A 23203-nucleotide genomic window follows, 5' to 3' on the forward strand; every position below is an offset into this window, starting at 1 on the left:
CGATGGGCTTGCATGGAAACGAGGGGGGAACTGGCGCAGATCCAGCCCAATTGCTGACCGGCGTCCACATTCTGCCCCGCTTCCAGACCCACTTCAGCTCCGTTTGAATATCACATGGGTCTCGTTCCGCCAACAACCTGGCCAAAGCGACCCCGCTACATGACCCCAGTCTGGCCGTGGGACATCCGTGCACCGGGCCCGAAATATCTGGATTATAGGGTACGCGTAAGGCCGTGGGGCGCTCCCTTGTGTTGGGGGGAGGAGACGAAGAGATTTGCAGGCATGACAAGAGCCAGCGCCGTTCGGCGTACATGTTGGCATGAGGATGGCCCACTTCTGCGAAAGCCTGCACGTGATAGAGATCACTTGATACCACGCGAAGTCGCCAAACGTGCAACTAATTTTCCCAATGCGGCAGGCGTCGTGCGGGCCTTGCAAAAAAAAAGTAGCCAAATTGGATCAGACTGAAAAGTGTTTTTTAGGTGGACAAGCTCTTCTCCTAGCACTGAACTTGACACAAGCTGAGGGTACCTTACCGCCTTCTGAATTGCACATCACATAGACCCCACAAAAACCAGTTTTATTTGTTCTTTTTCCAGATCGCTAGCTGAATACATCGCTACAGGGGATAGATAATTGTCTGCATACCGCAATGGCAGATTTGTACATTGCGACGTATTCACAGGTAAGTAAACTGAGGCGGCCATTGGCATCTACTAATCTCGTCAGGTTGATGTTATTGAGAGCACGGTGAATGGCATTCCGCTGATGCGCCGGTGCGAGGACGACTGGGTGAACGCTACCCAGATCCTCAAGATTGCGGGGTTTGGCAAGGCGCAGAGAACAAGGCTGCTGGAGAAAGAGGTGCACCAGTTTAAGCACCAGAAGATCCAGGGCGGATATGGCCGATTCCAGGGCACCTGGGTGCCTTTGGACTTTGCGAGAGAATTGGCCCAAACACACAAGATTCCTACCGAAAACTCCAAAGTGTTGTATTATGACCGGGAGAAGGATGCGCCTCTGGAAAAGCGCACCAAGACAAAGCCGTCGGCCGTGCAGGGGGCGGGTACAGAGGCAAGAAAGCGCAAGAGCAAGGTCGACGGCGATGCCGGGCACAAGTCCAGCAAGAAGGTGTCTGGGTTCTCGCAGACACAGGCGCCGCCGACGTTTGGTAGCGTGCACGCGTACCACGCGCAATCCCAGGCTGTGCCACCGATGGTGCCGATGAACACTTCGCAGTACGCCTTTTCTGCGGCGCAGCACCAGTATTCGATGAAATTGCCCGCTTATTACGCCGCGCCGGCGTACGCCGGCATGTCGCAGCTGCCACAGCAGCAGGTGGTGATGCAGCAGCCGCAGATGCACCGGTTCTCCCATAACTACAACAATTTCGGGTCGCTGTCGACGACAGATGGATCGCAGGACGAGCTGCGGCTGAACAGGACAAGTTCCGACACGTCCACGTCGAGCGGGTTCGAGTCCGGGCTGAAACACCCGGGCGAGCTTGCCATGGACTCGTTTGCGCACCACCAGTACAACTTGGGCACGCCGCCGGCGTCCCACATTCTGTCGGAGCACCACGAACTCGAAAACGAGGAGTTCGACTACTACACGGAGAAGCTGCTGAGTTTCTTTGGCAACGACGACGAGCCGATCCCGGACTTTATCCTCAACCCGCCGCGCGACTTCGACATCAACAAGGCCATCGACGACGAGGGACACACGCCTCTGCACTGGGCATCCGCGCTGGCGTCGCACCCGGTGATCCAGGTGCTGATCGAGAAGAACGCGAACCCGCTCATTCTCAATGGCTCCGGAATGAACAGTCTCTCGAAGCTGATCCACTTCACCAACTCGTACGATTTGAAGAACTTTGGAATCATATTGCAACTGCTGCGACAGTGTCTGATTGTGCCCGACGCGCAGGGCCGCACGCCGCTGCACTACATCATGGAGCTGACGGCCAACCCCAACAAAGTCAACTGTCTGAGCTACTATTTCGACGAGATTGTGCGGTTCATCGAGTTCCAACAGAGCGAGGCCGAGCGGCTGTCTGCGGGCAATAAGGCCGACAGAGACCTGCTGAAAATCCTGATAAACCACCGCGACAAGAATGGCGACGCAGCTTTGCGGCTGGCCGTCAAGGCCGGCGAGCCCCACTTCATTGCCAAGCTGATCAAGCTGGGCGCCGACGTGGACGAGGTCGGGCTGCACAACATCCCGCCCGCGGTTGTGCAGGAGCTGCGGCTGGATCGCTCCGAGAGCGCGGAGCCGGTCAAGATCCGCACGCCAATGCAATTTGCTGCCGAGGACGACAACAAGGAGAACGTTTTCGAGGACAACAGCACAATTACGAACAGCAGCGTTGCGGGCAAAGACGACGCCGCGCAGCTGCTCAAGCTCGGGACGCCGCGGTCGCCCGGCTCGTTTTTCGACAGCCTGCGGCTGTTTGAGAGCAGGCTTGCGTCGCTGATGCAGAGCCTGAACGACAGCGTTAGGGACGAGCTGGGCACCAAGGAGGAAGAGCTGGCCCACAATCTCGAGACGATCCGGCAGATGGAGAGCGAGGTGCAGCAGCTGGGCGCCAAGACGGACAAACTGATGGAGCAGCTGCTGCGGGACGCGGACGAAGACGACCGCCGTGTGCTGGAAAATGCGGCGTTCGAGCCGGATGCCGTGCACAGTCTCCTGGACAAGTACGAGCAACAACTGCACGAGAAACACGACCAGCTGGTCAACATGTACGAGCGGTCGCAGGCTTTGGAGCTGGCGAAGCTGGTGCACCAGGAAGAGACGCAGATTAGCGGCGCTGCCGAGCAGGGCACGGCGGAGAAACGCGTCGAGCTGGCCGTGCAACTGACCTCGCTGCAGATCGAGCGGCGCAGTCTGATCGGGTCGATCACGGCGTCGCTCAGCGGCGTATCTGACTCGGACGACGGTAACGCGGCCGCGCTCGAAGAGCGCCGCTTGCAAGCCAAGCTGTACCTGTACCGCAAGCTGATTGCTAGCATCTGCAACCTGCCGTTCGAGGAGATCGACCAGGACCTGCTGACGGGTATTGAGACACGGCTATTGGAGGCAAAGACATAACTACGAACATTAGGCATAATAAACAGGACGTTGTAACTATATCTGTAGATAATCCATCAGCTACTCTTTCTGCAACTCCACACCCCCAACGGCCCAGATTTCGCGCTCGTCCTCGAACTGGTCTGAGAACATGGCCTCTTTGTCGCCGCCGGCCGCCAGACGTTCTCTCTCGACGCTCGCGAGTCGGAACCCGACTCGCTTTGTGTACTCTGTAATTGACCGCAGCTGCAGCGTCTGTCCGCTTGCCGTCTGCAGCGTCGGTGTGGCATTCTTGGCATGCGCCCATTCGTTGAAAAGCTCCATATTCTCGTCCTCCACGAGCTGGAACACCGCCAAAAAGGCCTTTTCCGCCGCCAGCTTGATCGGGATCAGCGGGTCCCGCACACAAAGAAACACGGACGGCGCAATAACGTCCACAAATGGCCGTATACACCGATCGTACTTGAACCGGCACACCGTACGCACCACCACAAGCGCGAGCCGTCTGGTGTCTCTCGAAGTCGACGGCGGCGAGTTCATGCTGACGCAGAGCTGGCGAATGAGGGCACCGAATGCCGTCTCGTCCTCGTCTGCGAGTTCGTACTCGTCGGGTAATTGCAGCATCAGCTTGCCGCACGCCAGCACAGCGTTGTCCGACACCTGTGCGAGCGGCGACGCGCACGCATCGGCGACAAAACCACACACGTCGGCAAACAGCCCCGTGGCAAATATCTGGGCTGGAGCGTCTTTGAGGAACGCGTTGACCGTGAGCACGGCGAACCGCGCGGCCTCCTCGTCGCGCAAGTCGATATCCAGTACTTTCGCACGCAGCATCCTCACTGCCTCGTCGGGCAACATCGTCGACGACAGGGCACCGATCAGCTTCGCATACGCCACAGCGGTGTCGCCGCCAGCGTGCTCGCCCACCATCTCGTTTTCCACGAGCGCCAGTACGCTCGATTTCGACGCGTCGCTCATCTTGCTGCCCGCGCGCAGCACCACCTCCAGTAGAGCACGCAGCATCGCCGTCTTCACGCCGCGATTTTCCGCACCAACGGCGTTTTTCGCGCCCGCCACCAGCTCTGCCACCAGCGGGTCCACACGTGGCTGGTACTCGATCAGAGTGCCCAGGGCCCGCGCTGCCCGAGCCCGCAACAGCTCGTTCGACGTGTCGCTCAGCGACTTGACAAACGTGCGCTGCAGCTGCGGGATGAACGGTCTCAGGAACTGCGGGATCTTGGCAAACAGCTTGGTGAGCGCCAGCAAAATTGCGCTCTTCACCTCGCCGGCGAACCGTTCGCCAATCACTCTGATCAGCGGGCCCACAATCATCGTGACAAACGGCCGCAGCGAGTCGGCCGGCGTGCGGTCCACAACGCCGGCAATGCCTTCGGCAGCCAGCTCGCGCTGCTGCGCGTTGCCGTACATGAGGCCGTTCAAAAAGATCGGCAGCACACAGTTGGGGCCTTTTGGCAGCCCGAAAACGTACAATTCGTGCTCGGGCAACAGCGAGAGCGTGCGGTGAGCGGTGGCCACAAGCCGCTCGAGCGTCTCGCGCGGCTGCCGTTTCACCAGCGCCGTCAACGCCTCCAGACTGTGCGTGGCCACGTCGCGGTCCGCGTCGTCGAGCGCCAGGATCAGCTGCGTCACCAGGTCGTCGACATACACGGAGTAGTCGACGGCGACGCTGTCGAAGAACTGCGGCAGCACGCGGTAGATCACGTGAGTCTTGCGCTGGTCCTCGTGGCGCATGAGAGCAAGCACCTGCTGGAATAGCGGGTGGCATCCGTCGTCGGTCGTCACAGACAGCAGCGTCTTCAGCAGCGCTCCAAGCAGCTCGTCTGTGTTGCCTGTGCCGGCAATCACTGCGTCGACGAGCGCCGCCACCACCGTCGACAGCTTCCTGTGCAGCGCCGGACCGGCCACCTGCGCCAGTGCGCCAATTGCGCGCGCCTTGACCGGCGGTGTCAGCAGCGACGGAATCAGGATCGGGAACAGCACGTCGGCCTTCGTAACCATGATCTCTTGCAGTGCCGCAAGCGCATTTTCCGAGGCCTCTGTGTCCAGCAGCTCCAGCAGTTGCGGAATGATTTCGTCGACGGCAACGCTGCCGACGGCTTCCTGGAGCACGTCGAACGCCTGTGCTGCAGCTTCGCGCACTCCGGGGTCCGCGTCGACAAGCGTCTGGCGCACGATCTTGAACAGAGGCGTCTTGTACTCCAGGACGGTCGCCGGCGCCGAGGACTGGATCAGCTCGCGCACAGCAATGCAGATGCCCTGTTTCGCGTCGGCGTCGGACGCAACCAGCGACGCGTCGAGCGTCGGCAACAGCTGCGCGAGCGCATTCCCACCCACACGCTTGACCATGTCGCCGAGCGTGGTGGCGGCGATGTTGCGCTGGTTCTCGTCTGCCGAGGCGAGCCGACGGACAATAGTTTGTGTGAGCGTTGGCAGAATCTCCTTGACCGTGCGTGGCGTGTTTGCCACGAGTGCTTTCCAGATATTGACCGCAGCGATCCGCACAGGCCCCGAGTTGTCGGAACGGCACATAAACAGCGCAGCCAGCACACGGTCGCGTCTCTCGGCACCCAGAACTTCGTTGAACGCCCGGTTCACGTTCACAGACAGCACAGTAAGGTCTTCCGACAGCTCCTGCTTGCCACTGATGCCGCTGATCTTGAATAGCAGGTCTCCCGTGAGTTCGACGCTCGAGAGCCGGATGCGAGGGTTTGCGTCCGAAAGACCGCGTTCCAACTCCGGCAGCAGCAGGTCGACGGCCTTGTTGGCGTAGTTATTGACTATCAGACGTCCAGCGCGCAGGGCAGTGTCCCGAATGCTTTCGTCGTTGTCAGCCAGACCGGCCAAAATGGGAGCAATGGTGCGCGACAGGTACGGCGCAAACTGGGCGCCAAAACAAACGGGCAGGAATAACAGCAGCGGCATGAAGCCGGCACGCACGTGCTGTTTCGCCGACGTGCAGCCGGCCAGAATCGTCGGCAGCAGCTCGTCGAGCTTGCCCAGACCGATGCCGCACGTGACCTCGGCCAAGGCCTGCGCGGAGCCCATCTTGTCGCCGGCCCGGCTCTCGTCGCGCAGCGTCGCCAGCAGCCGCGGAATCAGGTCCGGGAACCGCTCCTCGCCGAGCTTTTCGACGAGCGAGCCCAGCGCGCGCGCGGCTACGGCACGTGTCTGCGGCACCGGGTCGACCATTGCGTCCTCGAGCTCGGCAACAAGTTCGGCAAGATACGGCACCAGGTCCTTCGAGTCGACCAGGATCGCCATGTTGCCCACGATCTGGCACGCCTTGCGTTTCGTGGTGGCCGAGCGGTCGCGCATCCCGCGATGGATCACGTGGATGATCAGCGCAAGCGACGGACCGTCGATGTAATGCACAAACTGCGTCCTGATCAGCGCGTCGAGCGCCTCTGTGGTGTGCTGTGTCGGGTCGCCGATCGCCTTGAGCAGCACCGGCACGAGTTCCTGGATTTCTGGGTTGCGGATCACCTCGCCGAACCGCTTGAGCGCCTGGTCCGCCGCCTTGCGCACCTCCTTGTGAGTGTCGTTCAGAACACCGACGATTTGCGGGACGATCGTCGGCAGATTGGCCGCCAGCTGCGTCGGGTCCAAATACGCCATCGAACCCAGCAGCTCCACAGAGCCTTTCTTCGTGCGCCACGCGTGGTCATCCAGGTTGCCTGTGACGAGCGGAATCAGTTTCTTGATGCCGTAGCTCGTGGTATTTTTCATGATCATCCGTGCGGCGTAGTCGGTCGCCTCGCGAACTTCTGGGGACGGGTCGCCCAGGCTGCGCAGCACAATCGGCAGGATCTCGATCACGTACGGCTCGAATAATGCGCCCAGCGACTGCGATAGAGTCTCGAACGCAAACGACACGCCCTCGCGCTTCTGCGGATTTTTCTTGTCATCTGCAGCATCGACCAAGTTTCTGATGACATCGTTTTCCGCCAGGGACTTCAGTCCGGCACCCTTTACCAGCCCGGCAATGCCGTATGCGGCGCCACGGCGCTGTGCCAGCGATGTTCCATCAAACAGCTTGCCAAACAGCTCGTCAAAATAGCCAGACAGCTTGGCTCGCGTGGCAGAAACCAGCGGCGCAATGCACTCGGCCACGGCAAACTGCACGTCCTCCGACGGCGTGTCCAGCGCGCGCAGCAGCCGCGACACGATGTCAATCACCCGCGGGTCCTTGGGGTCCAAGTGCTGCGCCAGGTGGCCGTACAAAATAATGATGCTTTCCTTGATACGGTCCTGTGTGGCTGTGCCTTCGTCTTTCGCCGCGAGCCCGGCCTCGAAAATCGGGATCAGCGGCTCCAGCAGCGCAGCGCCGTGCGCGTCAATGATGCGCATCCCGGCGTCCTGCATCTCCTGCCGCACAACAGCGTTCTTGTCGCCCAGAGCACGCTCGTCTATAAGAAAACGGAACACCTGCTCCACTTTGCGCGTGTCGGTGAATTGCGGCGCCAGGTACTTCAGCGCCAGAGCCACACCGCTGCGCTCCTCCCACGAGTCCTTGGTCTCCGAAGACGACTTTATTGGCAGCCCAAACTCGTCCAGCTGCGGCGCAGGCGGCTTCTCTTTGGCACGGTATAGGTCCAGCAGAGTAGAAAGGGTCTCGGAGAATAAATCGTCGCCGTCCTCTACAACAGCGTCGGCAACGGCCTGCGCCAATGCCCTGGCCACACTGAGCCGAATGCCCGCGTCGGGATTGCCCAAAAACGGCACCAGCTGCGCAGCAGACTGTCTTTCTACCCTGAATCCGCTCTCCTCCCAGATGGTCCTGGCAATCGTGCTATTGACCGTCTCGTTGTCAAAAACAGCAATCCACAGCTCTGGAATAAACCCGAACCCAGTCAGGTCAAACTCCTCGTCCAACGCCTCCAGCACACACGTCCGCACAAACACCACCGGCGAGATCACGTGACCAACGATCAGGCGCAGGTCGTCCTCGGCGATGTTGACGGCCACGTTCTGCGCGAGCGCGTTGAAGCAGTCCTTGGCCATTTTCGATTTCGACGGCACGGTCATGAGCGAGAATAAGTCGCCAAGGATCGCCGTGCGCGGTATCTCCGGGTTCTGGAACACTTCCGAATGGCACGACACCAGCTCCAGTGCCAGTGCCAGCTGCTCTTCCTCCGGGTCCTCGTCCTGGAACTCGCTGTTGACGATGATTTTGCTGCGTTTGTTTTTCAAAACGTGCTTTTTCCCGTTGTCGATGATTTTGGACAGCAGTGGCAGGACATACATGAGAGCCAGAGCGTCGAACGGCGTCTTATCTGCCGCCATTTTGAGACTGAACAGCTGCGACGAAATTAGCTCTGTGAGCGGCAGCGAGGTGTAGCATGGCGGCACGGCAATGTTCATCAGCCTCAGCGTGCTTGCGCCGATCCACACGAACGTCGAGGAGCCAGTCAGTCCGCCAGACGGCAGCGCAGCCGGCAGGCTGAGGAAGCACGTGACCGCCAGCTCCTCGACGAGCCGCATGGCGTCCGACGAGTGCAGCACGCTAACGACGCCCCGGACGGCTGTTGGGAACCACACATCGCGGCCGTTGTCGACGGTGGCAGCCTCTGCAGCGAGCACAGTCACGATATTCAGCGCGCGACACAGCCGGCGGTACGGCGTGCCGATTGCTGCTCTGATCTCTCTTTCGCGTTCTATCTGCGCGTTGACTGCCGCCTGCTCGTCTTTGGTGAGTTTTCTGGCAGCACTGCTCTTCTTGGCCGCCACCTGCTGCCGCACAGACGCCTCCCATTGTAGCGTCTCGTACTCCTTAGAGTTCTTGCTCACCTGGGGCTTTTTCTGGCCCTTTTCCAACACGTCCACCACGGGCACGCCATCTTCGCCGTGCCAGATGGCCAGCTTCGTGTCGTCAACCTCAGGAACTCGCGAAACGTCCAAGTCGGCTTCCAGCAGCCGGTCCAGCTGCGGCACCACGCTGCTGCTATCGACGAACGCGATGGCAGCAAGGGCATGCACTATCGCGTCGTACATGCCGCTAGCACGGATTTCGGGAGAGGCGTTGTCAAGTTGCTCCATTAGCGTGCTCACAATGCCAATGCTTTGAGATATTAAGGTAGCAGGGTCGATTTTTGCACGCAAACACACTCCCGGCCAGCCCAATCTCACGTTTGCCAGCTCGCTGTGGTACATCACGGGCAGCAGCGCTAATAGGTGCGTTTCCAGGATTTTTCTGTTGCCCCCGCTGGTGATTTTCATGATGACTGGAGATAATTTTCGAAGATCGAGGTTTTGGTCAGCCAGGCCAGACCGGTCTTTGGAAAGCAGGTCGCAGATCGCCGCAATGACAGAGCCGGCAACAAACTCTTGGTTGGTACGACAGCTGTTTGACAGCAGCTCCAGCCCCAGCCGTCTGACAGCGCCAACTATAACTGTAGAGGTCAGAACGTACAGCCACGTGTAACCAAATTCGAGCCGCGGCCCAGAAAGCTGGTCGGCCAGCGCATCCAGAGCTCGCACAAACCATTCTTGCTCATCCTCAGTCGCCAATTTACCGTAGACTTTGAAGTTGGTGACGATAGCCGGTTTTTCGGTATCGTGGAGCGTCCTGGGCAATAACTCAGATCTTCCTAGATGGTGAAGGACTACCACCGCAGCATAGCCGCCGTCAATGAGTTTGTTGGCAATGCTCGGCAATGGCGCAGAAATACACTCCTCGAGCAAAGACTCCAGCGACGGAACGACTGCGTCAGTCACCAAGGCCCGGTTTTTTTGCACCTGGTTTCCCAGAGCAACAGTCCATGCTTTTCTCTGCTTTTTGTCCACGAGTCCCATTTTAAGAGCGTCCAGGACTTTATCCGAGACGGTACATGCAAACAGTGCGTCCAAAAACAGTTTGAGAACCTGTTCATTCGACTCTTTTTTAATCAACGGGAGCAGCACACCCTCTATTTTGGCACTGGTATTTTCCGTTTGCGGAACCGTCCGTAAAATAGAAGCACACAGCATTTTCTGGTCCACTGCGCTGGTGGTCAAGCTCTTTAGCAGCTTGCACACCTCGTCAAGCAACTGGTCCACCCCTACCGACTTGCTTTTTGCAAATATTATCTTGAAACACTCGCATCCGCCCTGTCTCACGAGCGCATTAGAAGACTTGAGCGAAGACACCAGTTGCGTCAGAAACTTGCTCTTGGCTACGCTTTCTGCCAAGTCGACGGTGGCAGCGCCAAAAACTCGCGGACAAACAATATAAAATGTCTGCTCAGAGTTCCGCAGAGCAGCCTTTTCCAGGCCAGGAAGCAGGTGTTCCTCGATCTCAGACTGCGTCAGCAAGCTAACAAACCTGCCAAACGTGTCTAGAGCGTATCCATCAAGCGAAACCTTGGAGACAAGGATATCTTTGCAAAAGTGTATAATGATTTGATTTTTAGTGGAATCATCGAGATGTGAGTCTGTGGCTGCCAATTGGCCAACAAATGCTAGGATGCCGTTTGCAGAAAGCCCCTTCTTGCCTATATTGGCAACAAAGTCTGTTACTTGCGAGCGATCTAGAGATCGCACGATCTCGGCCAGAGCCTTGAGTGCTTCCCTAACAAGCCTGCCAGACCGCTGTTTCTTGTGGTGTTCCGCAGTGGCTATGCTGTCGACGAGCTTGATCGCTTGGGGGAGCAGACACTCGGTTAAAACAGAGCTGGCTGGTTTCTGGGCAGAGAAAAAGACACACCAGTCCAGCAATACCACCAGGTCAGCTACAGCCAGAGGCTTGCTAGATAACTGTCCTATGAATTTTTCAAAAAGACCAAAAATCAGCGCCCGATCCTGCTCGAGCAGTCTGGCAAAAACGTCCCGTACCTGCTTCGCAAAGAGCTTGTCGTTGGGAAAGTTATTGTATAGTCTCAGCAAAGAAATAAACGTCCTGCTCAATTGGGCCTCGTCTAGACGGTTGTCCAGAACCACGTATATCTGCCTGACCGCCGCACGGCGGGATTTCAGTGACGATAATCTCAGCTGCTGCAGCTGGGAATCCAAATCGCCTGCTTGCATGTCGGGAGATCTAGAAATTGTAGTGAAAATTTGAAAAATTTAATTTAGTGCACACAACTAACTGCCGGGTAGACTGGGATTACGTAAGCAAAACAGGAAGAGCCAGAGGCGTTGCCCTTGGAAGGTGCAGCGGCTGTGGAAGCACGGCTGGCGGAGCACGGCTGGCGAAGACAGGCTCAGCGGGGCCTCCAAATGCGGCCAGTAACCAGCCAGACCCCGGATCCTCGACCAAGGCGGCTGGCAATTTTCTGGTCCCCTGCTGTCAGCCTGCTCATTGCTGTCACAGGTGAATGCATAAAAGTTTTTCCGCACCCATATATTGTACAAATCGTTTATTCCAAACCTCCTTCGAGTGGATGCCCAAATCCCATCAGTCATAGTCCAAACGTCCTAGAAAATCTCGCTACACACGCAGAATACCGCACATTTTTCTGCCATTGCTTGCATACATTATCTGACCTCAGTCATGGGAAAACATCAAAAGAAGGGGCCCAAACCAACTCCACTGTTTGATATCCGGCTGCGATCGACAGACAGAGACGTGGTTGTGCTGAAGGGCTCGGAGGACGACGCGCCGTCTGTTCTGCTTTCGGGCGTGATTGCTCTCTCTGTAGTGGAGCCAATCACCATCAAAAGAATGCAGCTCAAGCTCTGGGCCAGTCTCAAGTTCAATTGGGAGGAGAAATATCAGTCGGCCAAGTCCACATACACGCGGCCGTACAGGTACCAGAAGGTTCTTTATGAGTTTGACTGGGATCCGCTGAATTTACAGGAGTTTCTGAGCAACAACAACCGGCCGCTCAGCTCCTCTTTCACTGGCTTTGCCTCTGACGGCAACATGGTCAGTTCCGGGTCCGGGTTTGCCACAGGCACGCTGACACGGTCCACTAATTCGTCCTCGAGTTCCCTGAAAATGATGGCGCACACGTCCAAGTCGTCGTCCAACCTGAACAAGAACAAATCGCTCACAAACCTCAGTTCTCTGTCTTTCACGTCGAGCAACAAGAACGAGCCCGTGGTGCTGCAACAGGGCAACTACGAGTTCCCGTTCCAGACGATTCTGGACGGCTCGATTCCGGAATCCGTCGAGGGCCTGCCCGGCTGCTCTGTCGTGTACAGATTGCAGTCGACGATCGAAAGACACCGGTTCAGTGCTCCGATCATCACGAGGAAACACATCCACGTCGTGAGAACACTCACCACAGATGCCCCCGAGCTCACCGAGACCGTCGCTGTGGAAAACACGTGGCCGCAGAAGGTCGACTACTCGATTAGCGTTCCTGCGCGCGCCATAGCGATCGGGTCCACCTGTCCCATTGACATGACTATGGTGCCGCTGGCGAAGGGTTTGCAACTGGGCTCTATCAAGATCAGCCTCAATGAGAATTTCAGTTTCTCCACCACCTACTCCAGCCACGTTGGCGAGCGCACGGTGCTAAATAAGACGATCCCGAAAATAGTTACCGACCAGAACGGAAAAAATGTTTGGAAAGAGGCTGAGATGGACGAGAACGGGGTGTTTTTCAGAAATGAGGAGATGTCGCTGGCACAGGATAAATGGGAGATCAGGTCCTTCGTGAACATCCCGTCGTCGCTCGCCGAGGTGACTCAGGATTGCATGATCTCGCACTACGTGAGAGTGATCCACAAGCTGCGGTTTGTTGTCTCGCTGATCAACACGGATGGCCACGTGTCCGAGCTCCGGGCCACGCTGCCCATCACGCTTTTCATCAGCCCGTTCGTCCCGATCAAGGCCAAGAACCTGCCCGATCTCGACGACGACCTGGCCTCTGCCAACGTCGAGGACGCCACGATCCGCTACAAGGGCGACGAACTCATGTTTGGCAGCGAGGGCCTCGGCATGCTGAGTTCCACGGCATCCACGCCGGGCTCTAGCTTCCTCTCTGCGTCGGCGCCCGCGCCCGCGTACAACTTCAACGCCCAGGAGCTGATGGCGCCGCCAAACTACGAAAACCACGTTTACGACAGACTCTGGAGCGGCGTGAACTCGCCGACAGACACGCCAGAGTTCTCCCAGCCGTCCACACCAAGAGGCCAGGCCGATCCAACCGGTCAGCCTGTGCAGGCCAGCTCGGACCCCTCGCCCGAATCCAACCAGCTCAGCGAGTTCAACATGACGGCCACAGAGGGCGGGTTCAGCAACCAGCTACTTGCCAGTCTCAACAGAGTGCACTCGTCGCAACAGCCGGCGACACGCGGAAGAGCCGTGTTCAACCTGACTGACGAAGGCACCGACTATTTCTCATACAACTCGCCAACTCAACACACAGACACCACAATTGCCGGGCCAGCGTTTTCTGGCGGCGCGGCCCAGCCGGCACCCGAGACTCCCGGCATTGCCATCAACAACCAGCGCGTGACACCAGGCGTTTTGTCGCCGGTCCAGCATCTTTCTAGAGCAAATTCGTATATTGAGTCTGCTCCGGGCGCAGACGGAGAACATCCAGAGGAAATCAAATGGGACGGCGAGCTGCTATCGCGAGTGCCTTCCTACGAAACTGCCATCAAGTCCGACGTCACAGTGGGCGATCTCACGCCCGCGTATGAGCCTTCCGAAAACAACTCGTACTTCAACCTGGACCAGCTGGACTCGCGCCTAAACGACGTGAACATTTCGCAGGGAAACCACTCGCACCACCACCACTTCCCGATCCATCCAAAGCTGTCCAGAAGCACGACCTCATCGTCGATTCTGCTGAATCTCGGCCGACACAAAGACCACAAGCTGCTGGCGTCGGAGCTGGCAAAAAGCAGGGCCTCGTCCAAAACCCCGTCCCCTAGCCTTTCTAGAAACCACTCCACTGCCAACATATCCACTCCTAGAAGTGCCCATCAACACAGCTCTTCTATGGGCTCCGGTCAGACGTCTCCGCTCCTGTCCACGTCGCCCGGGATAAGCCAGCCAAAAGGCGTCCATCTTCATCTCAGTACACATGGGGCGCCGGGATCCTCCTCGGCAGACCACCCGTCCTCCCTGAACGAGCCTAGCCACACACCCGTGGGCACCTTGAAACGCCCAGAACTGGTGAAGTCCCGGTCTGCATCAAGCTTCCATCTCAACATGTCTAAAAAGAACGGCTCCTTGTCGAATCTCAGCTTCTTGCACAAAAAGAAGCAAAAGTGATTGATAACCTGATAGAGGTTTGCACTTGGATGCAATATTCTCGTGCTACCAGACACAACTATTTGAAACACCGGTGCAAGGTTGCCTGGTATTTTTGATATGTTAAAAATTGAATCAAGTGTGGGAAAAAAGGGTCGCTGAAAAAAACATTTAAATTAGTTTCAGCTTCCCCTGTCTTGATCACTAAATACTACATTCACGGGACGTTCGCTTTCTGAGCACAGCGTCATGAGCTATGAAAACTACGTAAGTTGATTTTAAACCCTAGTCTACATTATCTCTTTGCCAGCGTCGATATATAAAAAAGGGGCTGAACAAGGATGAGGTCGTCACGACAGAACTAACAGCTTTTCGATATTGCAACAGTCCCAAAATAAACCTGACTCCGCAGACACCACAGAGTCGAACTTTGGCACCTCCGTGTCGGGCGAGGGGGTGCTGAGATCGGAGTCCTTCTCAGGCTCCCAAAGCTCTTCCAAGCTAAACAAACTAGAACTATCCCCCGATATTAACGCTTCCAAGTCAATCAGGTCTTCGAACTCAGACACTCAATTTGATCTCTACAGGAGCAATCCAATGGAGACGGCCTCACAGTCTCCCCACATCAGGTGGCAGCAGCAGACGTCGTCTGTGTCGAGGATTCCGAGTCTGGGCGATACCGCTGGGATCTCAATGCCCCAGGTCTCAAACACCCAAGTCTTGAGCGGACTGGACTCGTCTAGCAAGTATTCAGGGTATTCCTGGGCATCTGCCGTTAACCCTTCCTCTGCCACAAATAATTATAATACCACGGCAGCCAGCAGAGATTTATGGTCCAGCACTGCAGCTACCGTGTCTGCGGGGAAATTGACAGCCAATACCAGCACCTCCTCGTCCAACTTGCCTAAGATGCAAGGCAATTACTATTCAGGCTCAGACTCTCTTTTCAATCCATTGTATGATACCTCAAACGGAAGTATACCGCTCGCGGCATCAACATCAATGTCTAACTCAGATATGGATACCTTGGCGATGCAGCTCATGCAATTGAACCTTCCCAAATCGTCATCCAATCTTCAATCTCTGCAAACTCACAAAGCGTCGAGTTATTCTTCGAGCAACGACTTCTATATGTCCTGGCCCACCTATTCCAATCAGACGGCCAATGCTGTATCAAAAGCGCCTTCAAATAGCCAGTCCTCTGCATACATGAATATTCAACAGCAAAGAAACATAGACCAGAGAGGCTCTCAGACGCAAAAGTCAGGCTCTCCGGAGTCTGTTGCGGAGATCGAAGATCACAAAATTCAGCTTGAGCTAAAGGATTCTATCATTAAAAAGCTGGAAGAGGAGGTTGCGAGATTGAACTCAATTCTGAGGGTCTCCGATAGTGATGACAATAGGAAAACATTCGAAATACCGAAAAATCACGAACAGTTATATACAAAGCTCACAGAGAAGCTCCAAGCTGCCCAAGAGGAGCTGGAGGAAACGAAGCTTAGACTGGAAGTCGTTTTGACTGCTGTTGCATTGAACCCAAACCAGTCGATCACCAAGACTGGGAGGTACGACGAGGAGGAGATTGCACACAAGATCATTACCAAGATGCAGATGCTGACCGAGGAGAACGAGGAAATGGCCAAGATGCTGAGCTACGGCAAATCAAAGGAGAAGGATATTGAGATTGGACTTTTGAGAAAACAGAATGTAGAGCTGAAGACCAAGGTTGCGAAACTAGAAGTCAAACTGAAGGAGCTCAAGAAATAACGTCTTCATTGCAATGTATCGACGAGTTTTTGCTTATGCTATACATTGATTATTAAATAGAGAAATGCTACCCATGCACAAACTTGCTTGAAGTTCAATGTCACCTTCCAAATCGCGCGTGTTCAAAGTTCCGAGTTCTCAAACACGTAGATGTAACCCGTTTTCTCTATCTCCTTGATGCTCTCCTCATTGGCAAGAACAACCTTTTCGTCATTAAATAGCACCCAGTTTTCCTGACCTTCTATTTGTTTCTTCAAAAAGGCAACATAGTGGCCAGAGTGAATCGTGACTCCCTTGTGACAGATGATACCTTTTAGAATATACTTTGTGCTATGTGAAGCACTGGACTCCATTTGTTTAATTCGTTCCTGTGGCGAACTAGCAACGTCCTGACTGATATCACCATCGTCGTCGGGATTGGCAAAAAGCCACTCAACAGCCTGTTCGATGTTGCCTTTGCTCAACAACAAGGCTTTCTTTGCCAGTTTTGCGTCGAATCCCATGGACGTGAGCGATTCCACCTCTTGCTCCGAAACCTTTGGACCGGGTGCTGGAGCAGGCTCGAAAGGATCGTCGATGTCTGGATCCTCCATGTGTTCAAACAACCAGTTCATTGCTGTGTCTGCATCTCTGTTTCCTGTGGTATAAAGAGCTCTCTTGCACCTGTTCTCAGGGAAGCCCATGGCCAACAGAGCATTCATTGCGTCCTGGTTGAAGGAATACGAGGAGGAAACCTCATCTTCGGGAAGCAGTTCTTCGTCTGTTTGAAGGCCAGTTGATTTATATTTTGAGAGGTCTATAACCTCCTCAAACTTGATAGGGACATCTAATTTGATAGGCACCCAGTTCTCCAGTTTTATTCTTTGAGGAGACAAAATCAGATATTTGGGAAACGAGGTGAGTCCTTGCTTTTTGGAGCCCGACTGTAATTTTTGGCACCTTGGACACTGGTACTCAATCGTTTCGGATGTGCCAAGTTCCAAAAGACAGTCTTCCAAGCGCACTTCACTATACACCTTCTTCCCGTCATCACCAACACGTAAAACCTTGTCCTGTACAGGCAAACGAATGTTGTTGGTAAGCTCCTTGGCGAGTCTCACGCCGCCACATCCATGACATTTAATCTTGTTCTCTAAGACAAAATCAAATGCCTGAGTAGGACTTGTGGAAGAGACTCCGTTCAATTTCTGGTCTTCGATTTTGTCCAATAAATAAAGCAGGAACTCAAACGCATCCTGTTGTTGCATGGTGCAGAATTCCATATGGCCTTCACCAATCAGCGTCTTGAACCCCTGTGGCTTGATTCCTCGCTGAAACTTGACCTTTTCAGTCGTCAGCTCATCCGGGATCGAGTATCTGCCTGAGAGCAGCCCGTCTCCTAGTTTGAATAGCTGAGTTTCCAAGTCCCTGGATGGATCACCCGGATTGAGAATCTTTTCCACGGGCATTCCCTCCTCTATATAAAAGGCTGACGAAAAGTCACGAACGGAAAATAGCACTTGCAATACAGACGAGAGATAACAAGAGTTCCCCAAATTCTTGATACCTGTGAGACCTTTTCCAAACACAGGAGTAAGCACATCTCCACTCTCGTTGGACATGTTGAAATCCCATTTGATATTCTGCTCAAGTTGTAGCTCTGTAAGTGTTTTTTCTGTCTTGACGGTCTGAGAAATGTCGATGCCAAAAGTAGCAAGAAGCCTGACAAGGTCCGGTACTTTGACCTCATCATTGCAAGTGTAGCAATACGAATCGGCAGAGTTTAGCGATAAAGACCCAAGTTTGACCGCAATGTGGTGATCTGGAAAGGATTCATGATGCTTCAATGCGTGGGAGTTTCCAGCAACGCCGCCGAATTGCGCCCGACCACACCCGATAGACCCACACGTGACACAAATCCATAGATTTTCCTTCAATCCACACTGAGCGCACTGGCTCGTATCGAGTTCTGCAAGTGGGCTTTGTTCGATGTCGAAAGCGTGTGGACAGGGGACAATTTCCTGCTCCCAGGCCTTGATTTCTTGCTTTTTATCGCTAGAGGTCGCTTTTAAAATGGCTGCTGCACAGTTGGCAATATGGGCAGGGATTTCTTCACTGGGGTAATCCACAGACTGGTCAATTTCGGCGCAATAGATCTGCGTCTTGGTTTCAAATAGCTCGTCATCTGTTTGCTCTTTGATCTCCAGTTTGACCATCTTCAAAGGCTGTTCCGAGTCCCGTTCTGTCTGCTTCTTTGGAGCCTTTTTATAGTTCAAATAGATCGAATGGTTGAAGAATTGTGCGTGCTGGCGTGTGTAATCATGTCCGTCTCTCGAAAACGCCTGAAAACAATGCATACAGATATCAAGACCCGTCTTGTCGAGCGGAGTCTCAAAGGAGAACATACAGTCGTCTTTGTAAACAGGCGTGCTGCTTGACGGAGGACTGATAATGTTCTCCTCCAAAGATTGAAGATACTGAAGCGCCATCTTGATAACTGGTGTAGATAAATCGAAAAAATATATTTTCTTACAAAATGCGAAAATAAGCCTGAAAAATTCATGACGACGTAGCAGACAAGTCGCCTAGTTCGCACCACCCGTTGACCGGAAGACAGTTGATGTATTTGCACCATTTGCAACTATCCGACGCCTCTGCACCTTTATCTGCAAAGTTCTTCGATAGTAGTGCAAAATACGCTATTGTCAAAGCTAGACAGGCAACTCGGACAAATATCCAAGTGAAAAAAACAACTGGCTTGCGAGTCTGCCCGTCGTCCTCGTAAACAAAAGATGGGCTGTCCAAAAGGACAGTCCCCAGCGCGATCCCGATGACAAACCCGCCAATGTGGGCAAAGTTGTCTATCCCTGGCAGTAATCCCAGCACAAATATGACAATCACTTCGACCACGGAGCCGATCAGCATTGTGACAAAGAGCTTTCTGCTACCCCGGCCTTTTAGACGAGGATCGTAGTGGTCGATGTTGTTGTTGTAGATGAGAAGAATGAGGTTCATTGCGATACATGCGCCACACAGCGCTCCTGAGGCTCCAGATGAAGCCATTCCAGCAGGCAAAAAATTGGCCCCCAAAATGGAGCCTCCCATGCCCGCAGCAACGTAGATAAATGCAAATCTGAGTAGTCCAATGTAGCGTTCAACCTTAGATCCAAGCGCGACCTGTAGCAGAAGGTTGAAGATAATGTGTATGAATCCAGCATGGATGAAGATAGAGGTGAACAATCTCCACCACTGGCGCGGCGTGCCGTCAGAGAAACCAACGCCCATGCCACACAGTTCGTCCAGACTGCAGACGTCGGTAGACGTGGACGTGGAGTTGGGGCATGGCCACTCTATCTGCGGGTTATCAGTGTAGCCCTTAATCACTGTCATGCATGGCAGATATCTGGCTCCCACGTTAATTTGCACGTATGATGAGGGTCCAAGCATGGGATTGAAGTATGGTTTGGTTTGGAACACGGTTTTCGTGTAAATCCCCATTTTCACCAGCTCGTAGATGAACACCGCTATCTGAATGAGGCTGACAAAGTACGTGAAGTAAGGCCATCCTCGTTCACGGCCTCCAAACAGCGTCATGTATAGCGCACCACGTTGCCGTCTTTCTGGAATTGCGTTTGTTCTAGAATTGTAAGCAGGCTCCTTGGCCATCTCATTCACGTTGAAGACAGGGGAATAAGTTTTGGAAGGAGCGTGGCTGGAACGCCCAAGGTCAGGGACGTTTTTGACTTCTTCAGTGCGATTAACCAGCCGCGAATAGTTTCTGTCACTGAACGGATCATCCTCATCGTCTGAGACGTCAAACGGCGATCGAACCATTCTAAAGAACAAGTAAGTCACCGAGGCTTAGTTGAATAAAATATTTATTTACCTCTATTTTTTTAATTACATCATCTGGTCTCGTAGACAAAATAATGCAATCCAAGATATCCTAAAACAACAAATGCACCAAACATCCCGGCCAGCCAGCAGATATCGAATCCAACAGCCCCGACATCGAATCCAAATGTGCTCAAAATTACAGCGCCGGGAACATTGATGTCTAGCCCGTATTTCTTCTCCTTCAGCACCAACCCGTTCACCTCATTGACCGCCAAAGCCTCGTAACCATAATGGAACACAGAGATGTTTTCAAACCACGCTATCTGGACTGGAATTGTGTCCTTATTGATAAACAGACCCGCAAAAAGCAGTGAGAAGAGCAGAACAAGAACACCCACCATGGTAGCAGAACCTGGCTCTTTGACAAGGATTCCAATAATTAGGATCTCGAGCGACGCAGCCAAGTTAAAGAGGACAAGAATCAGCATTGAAAGCCAAAACTTGTTTCCTTCCATGTTTAGGCCCACTAAAGGATATATGATGGCCATCAGTATAACAGGAGGGAATAGTCTGAGCGGGATCACGTCGCACAATAATTTGCTAACATAATAGCTAAGCGGATGATAATAATTGTTTGAGCGCTCTCTCACAAACACCAGCCGCTCCACAGAAAACGAATGTAGCCCTGTAAGTGTTGAAAAGCCGAATAGAGTCAGCAAGAAGAAAAATAGTCCAAGCCTGTTCTGGAAGCCGCTGATGTTGTTTTCAACATCATAGTAGAGATAAGAGCAAAAGAGTCCCATGATAAGAGCCAGAGCATAGTGCGACATCAAAAGCTTCGGGTTTCTGTACGAATTTTTGAACGTTCTGGAGCACAGAATAGTAAGTTGTGTCCAGAAGCCGGCTCTGGTCTTGCCCCCTTGGGACTTGAAAAACGAGCCTGCAGAATTATTATCTTGCTGCGCGTTGTTGAACTTTTCGGCAAGCTCTTTGATTTCCAAGTGCAATCTCTCGGCGTTCAACGATTGCTCAAATATAGAAGCAACAGCCGCACTTGAAGCTTTGGACGTTGCACCTGCACTTTTAATTCTATTGCCAAACTCGTCGCGATGAGAAGCGTAATGCTGCCATTCACCAGTCGGGTCATCCACATCATTGGCAGGAAGCAAGGCGTGTATATCATGGTCATGATTTTCGCCATCAACGGGTGAAACGACAGCGATAGGGCTACCTCCAGAGGTGATATCGATAAGATAATCTGCAATGTTGTAGCCAGCAGGGCAAATGTACCCGTTGTCAGCGAAAAAGTTGCTGCAGTCGCTCATAAGGCCGGAATACACTAGCTGTCCCTCAGACAGCAGCATGAGCTTATCGAAAAGAGCCACAATGTTGCTTCTTGGCTGATGAATTGTGAAAATCACTGTTCTGTTGTAGTCCTTGGCCAGTCTGACCAAGCATTCAACCACGTTAAACGCATTGTACCCATCAAGCCCTGACGTGGGCTCGTCTAAAAACAAAATTGACGGAGACGTCACGAGTTCACAGGCGATGGCCACTCTTCTTTTTTCTCCACCAGAAATACCACGTTCAAAATCCGAGCCGATAAGCTTATCTCTAATGTGAAAAATACGCAGTTCAGCGAGAATTTGGTTTACCTTTGCTTTTTTGGTGGCCATCGACATGTTTTTCGGCAAACGCAAAAGAGCACTGTTCAAAACAGTCTCATAGACGGATAAAGTCGGGATGAGGAAGTCTTCCTGGTTGACAAATCCAACAGATTTCTGGAAATGCACAAGGTCTTGTTTGGTTGTAATGCGCTCGCCATTGACATAAAACGTACCTGAAGCTTCTCCTCCCTTATTTTTACCGGCAATGATGTCTAATAACGTTGTCTTTCCAGCGCCTGATCCTCCCATGATAGCCATACATTCTCCAGGCTCAACGAGCCCAAAAGCATTGTTCAACACCTTTTTTCCCGCCACTGTGTAGCTAACGTTTTCGAAAGAAAATATGGCAGGCTTGTAATCATCGAGCAGAGAGTCTTGTAGATCTGGATTGTCATCTGGAGGAAGCTGCAGGGTGCCTTCGTCCATAAATAGTGGCGATCGTTTTATCCCATAGAAACCTAGTCCAATGATAGCTGTGCAGCCCAAAATGGTTCCAATAATTCTCAAAACGTCGATCACGCCAAATTTGGGTTTTCCCGGCTGATCAGAACCTGGGATCTCGCTTTCGTGTAGACACTCACCGGACTCGCAATTGAGCGTGATATACGGATCTCCAAAAACATTAGTAATCAGATCGTTCATGCTAGGCTCTGAGAACTTGCAGTCTTTGTCCGCAACGTCACAGGAGAAGTCTGCAGGGCCAGCAATGGTTTCCGTAAGGAAATCCGAAATATCAATCGATCCTGCCTGGCCACAGAGCATTTTTCCAGGGAGGCATTTACAAGCAACGTCCTCGCAGTTGTAATGTGTTGTATTTGCGCCAAGATCATAGTTGAATTTGCATTTAGACAAATCACAGTAGAAACTCTCTTCTTCAGCAATCCAGAACTGGAAGTTGCATTTTTCAGCCGTCTTGTTGCAACTGAACGTCACCTGGGGCTTTTTTCCGTTGAGTATCTCCAAAATCTTGGAGTTGGTAACATCACACATCTGAAAATTCCGATTGACTAGGATACCCGAATGATAGCACGTGCCTTTTAGTCCTCCTGGAACAAAGGCATCACAGACCGAATCTATCTGACACAAATTACAATTGATACCTCCCCACCCTTCCTCGCAATGACATGTCTCATTGACCTCTCTTTTAGGACGGTTAGACCCGTCCGTCAGAGCCCCGCAAAGGGGAACAGAACAGTCGTCACCACCAAATCCTTCCAGACACTCACACCTTCCTGAGAATGGATTGCATTTGGAAAACTGTTTGCACTCAAAATTGGGGAGATTACAGTTGAAGCATGGCGGACATTTATCGTCTTTGTCAGGGACAGAATCCCCGATGGCGTTGGTCGCCAGTTGGTCTAGCATATTATCTTGCAATTGCTGCCAGTCTCCTTTGATAAGGGCTGAAAAGTCGCTGTTACTAGAAAAGGCACCCAAAGGGCCGACTAGACACAGTGCAAGTAACAACTTTCTCAGCATGGTCACCAAATACTGGACTCTTACTTGCTATTTTTTGTTTATTGATACTCGTTTATGAAAGTCGCCTAAACGGATGAGATAGTCTGATATTGTGATTCAGAAACGCAGCTAGTATGGATGGCAACTTGAAACTGTAGATACCTGGAGCAAGGAATGATGTCAAAATATAGGATACTACAGAAAATAAAGATATTCATGTATTAAGCGGGACGAGCGACGCGTCGCTCTGAAATCAAAAGAAATCGTCTAACGTTTTCTC

The 23203-nt window shown here is 53.3% G+C and overlaps 7 protein-coding genes across 7 annotated transcripts; 3 read left to right on the plus strand and 4 right to left on the minus strand.

The window, feature by feature from the left end:
• The first annotated feature begins 726 nt into the window (after positions 1–726).
• On the plus strand, positions 727–3116 carry OGAPODRAFT_16215 (uncharacterized protein). The gene has a single exon (XM_018354264.1). It carries the CDS (start codon positions 769–771, stop codon positions 3088–3090), a length of 2322 nt encoding a protein of 773 aa, XP_018211540.1. The 5' UTR covers positions 727–768; the 3' UTR covers positions 3091–3116.
• On the minus strand, positions 3108–11091 carry OGAPODRAFT_93600 (uncharacterized protein; the record flags this gene model as incomplete). Its single annotated transcript, XM_018357377.1, has 1 exon — positions 3108–11091. The coding sequence occupies one exon, from the start codon at positions 11089–11091 to the stop codon at positions 3151–3153; it is 7941 nt and encodes a 2646-aa protein (XP_018211541.1). The 3' UTR covers positions 3108–3150.
• A 315-nt stretch (positions 11092–11406) lies between these two features.
• Positions 11407–14734, plus strand: OGAPODRAFT_76139 (uncharacterized protein). Its single transcript, XM_018356132.1, has one exon. The coding sequence runs from the start codon at positions 11558–11560 to the stop codon at positions 14234–14236; it is 2679 nt and encodes an 892-aa protein (XP_018211542.1). The 5' UTR covers positions 11407–11557; the 3' UTR covers positions 14237–14734.
• On the plus strand, positions 14099–18063 carry OGAPODRAFT_76140 (uncharacterized protein). Its single transcript, XM_018356133.1, has 2 exons — positions 14099–14482; positions 14603–18063. The coding sequence occupies exons 1-2, from the start codon at positions 14465–14467 to the stop codon at positions 15980–15982; spliced, it is 1398 nt and encodes a 465-aa protein (XP_018211543.1). The 5' UTR covers positions 14099–14464; the 3' UTR covers positions 15983–18063.
• On the minus strand, positions 15253–18063 carry OGAPODRAFT_16217 (uncharacterized protein). Its single transcript, XM_018354265.1, has one exon. It carries the CDS (start codon positions 17581–17583, stop codon positions 16105–16107), a length of 1479 nt encoding a protein of 492 aa, XP_018211544.1. The 5' UTR covers positions 17584–18063; the 3' UTR covers positions 15253–16104.
• Positions 18064–18513: 450 nt separating this feature from the next.
• Positions 18514–19812, minus strand: OGAPODRAFT_16218 (uncharacterized protein). Its single transcript, XM_018354266.1, has one exon. The coding sequence runs from the start codon at positions 19793–19795 to the stop codon at positions 18521–18523; it is 1275 nt and encodes a 424-aa protein (XP_018211545.1). The 5' UTR covers positions 19796–19812; the 3' UTR covers positions 18514–18520.
• A 47-nt stretch (positions 19813–19859) lies between these two features.
• Positions 19860–23044, minus strand: OGAPODRAFT_16219 (uncharacterized protein). Its single transcript, XM_018354267.1, has one exon. It carries the CDS (start codon positions 22942–22944, stop codon positions 19867–19869), a length of 3078 nt encoding a protein of 1025 aa, XP_018211546.1. The 5' UTR covers positions 22945–23044; the 3' UTR covers positions 19860–19866.
• Between the last annotated feature and the right edge of the window lie 159 nt (positions 23045–23203).

The sequence above is a fragment of the Ogataea polymorpha genome, assembly GCF_001664045.1.
Source record: "Ogataea polymorpha strain NCYC 495 leu1.1 chromosome Unknown OGAPOscaffold_3, whole genome shotgun sequence".
Taxonomy (NCBI): Eukaryota; Fungi; Ascomycota; class Pichiomycetes; order Pichiales; family Pichiaceae; genus Ogataea; species Ogataea polymorpha.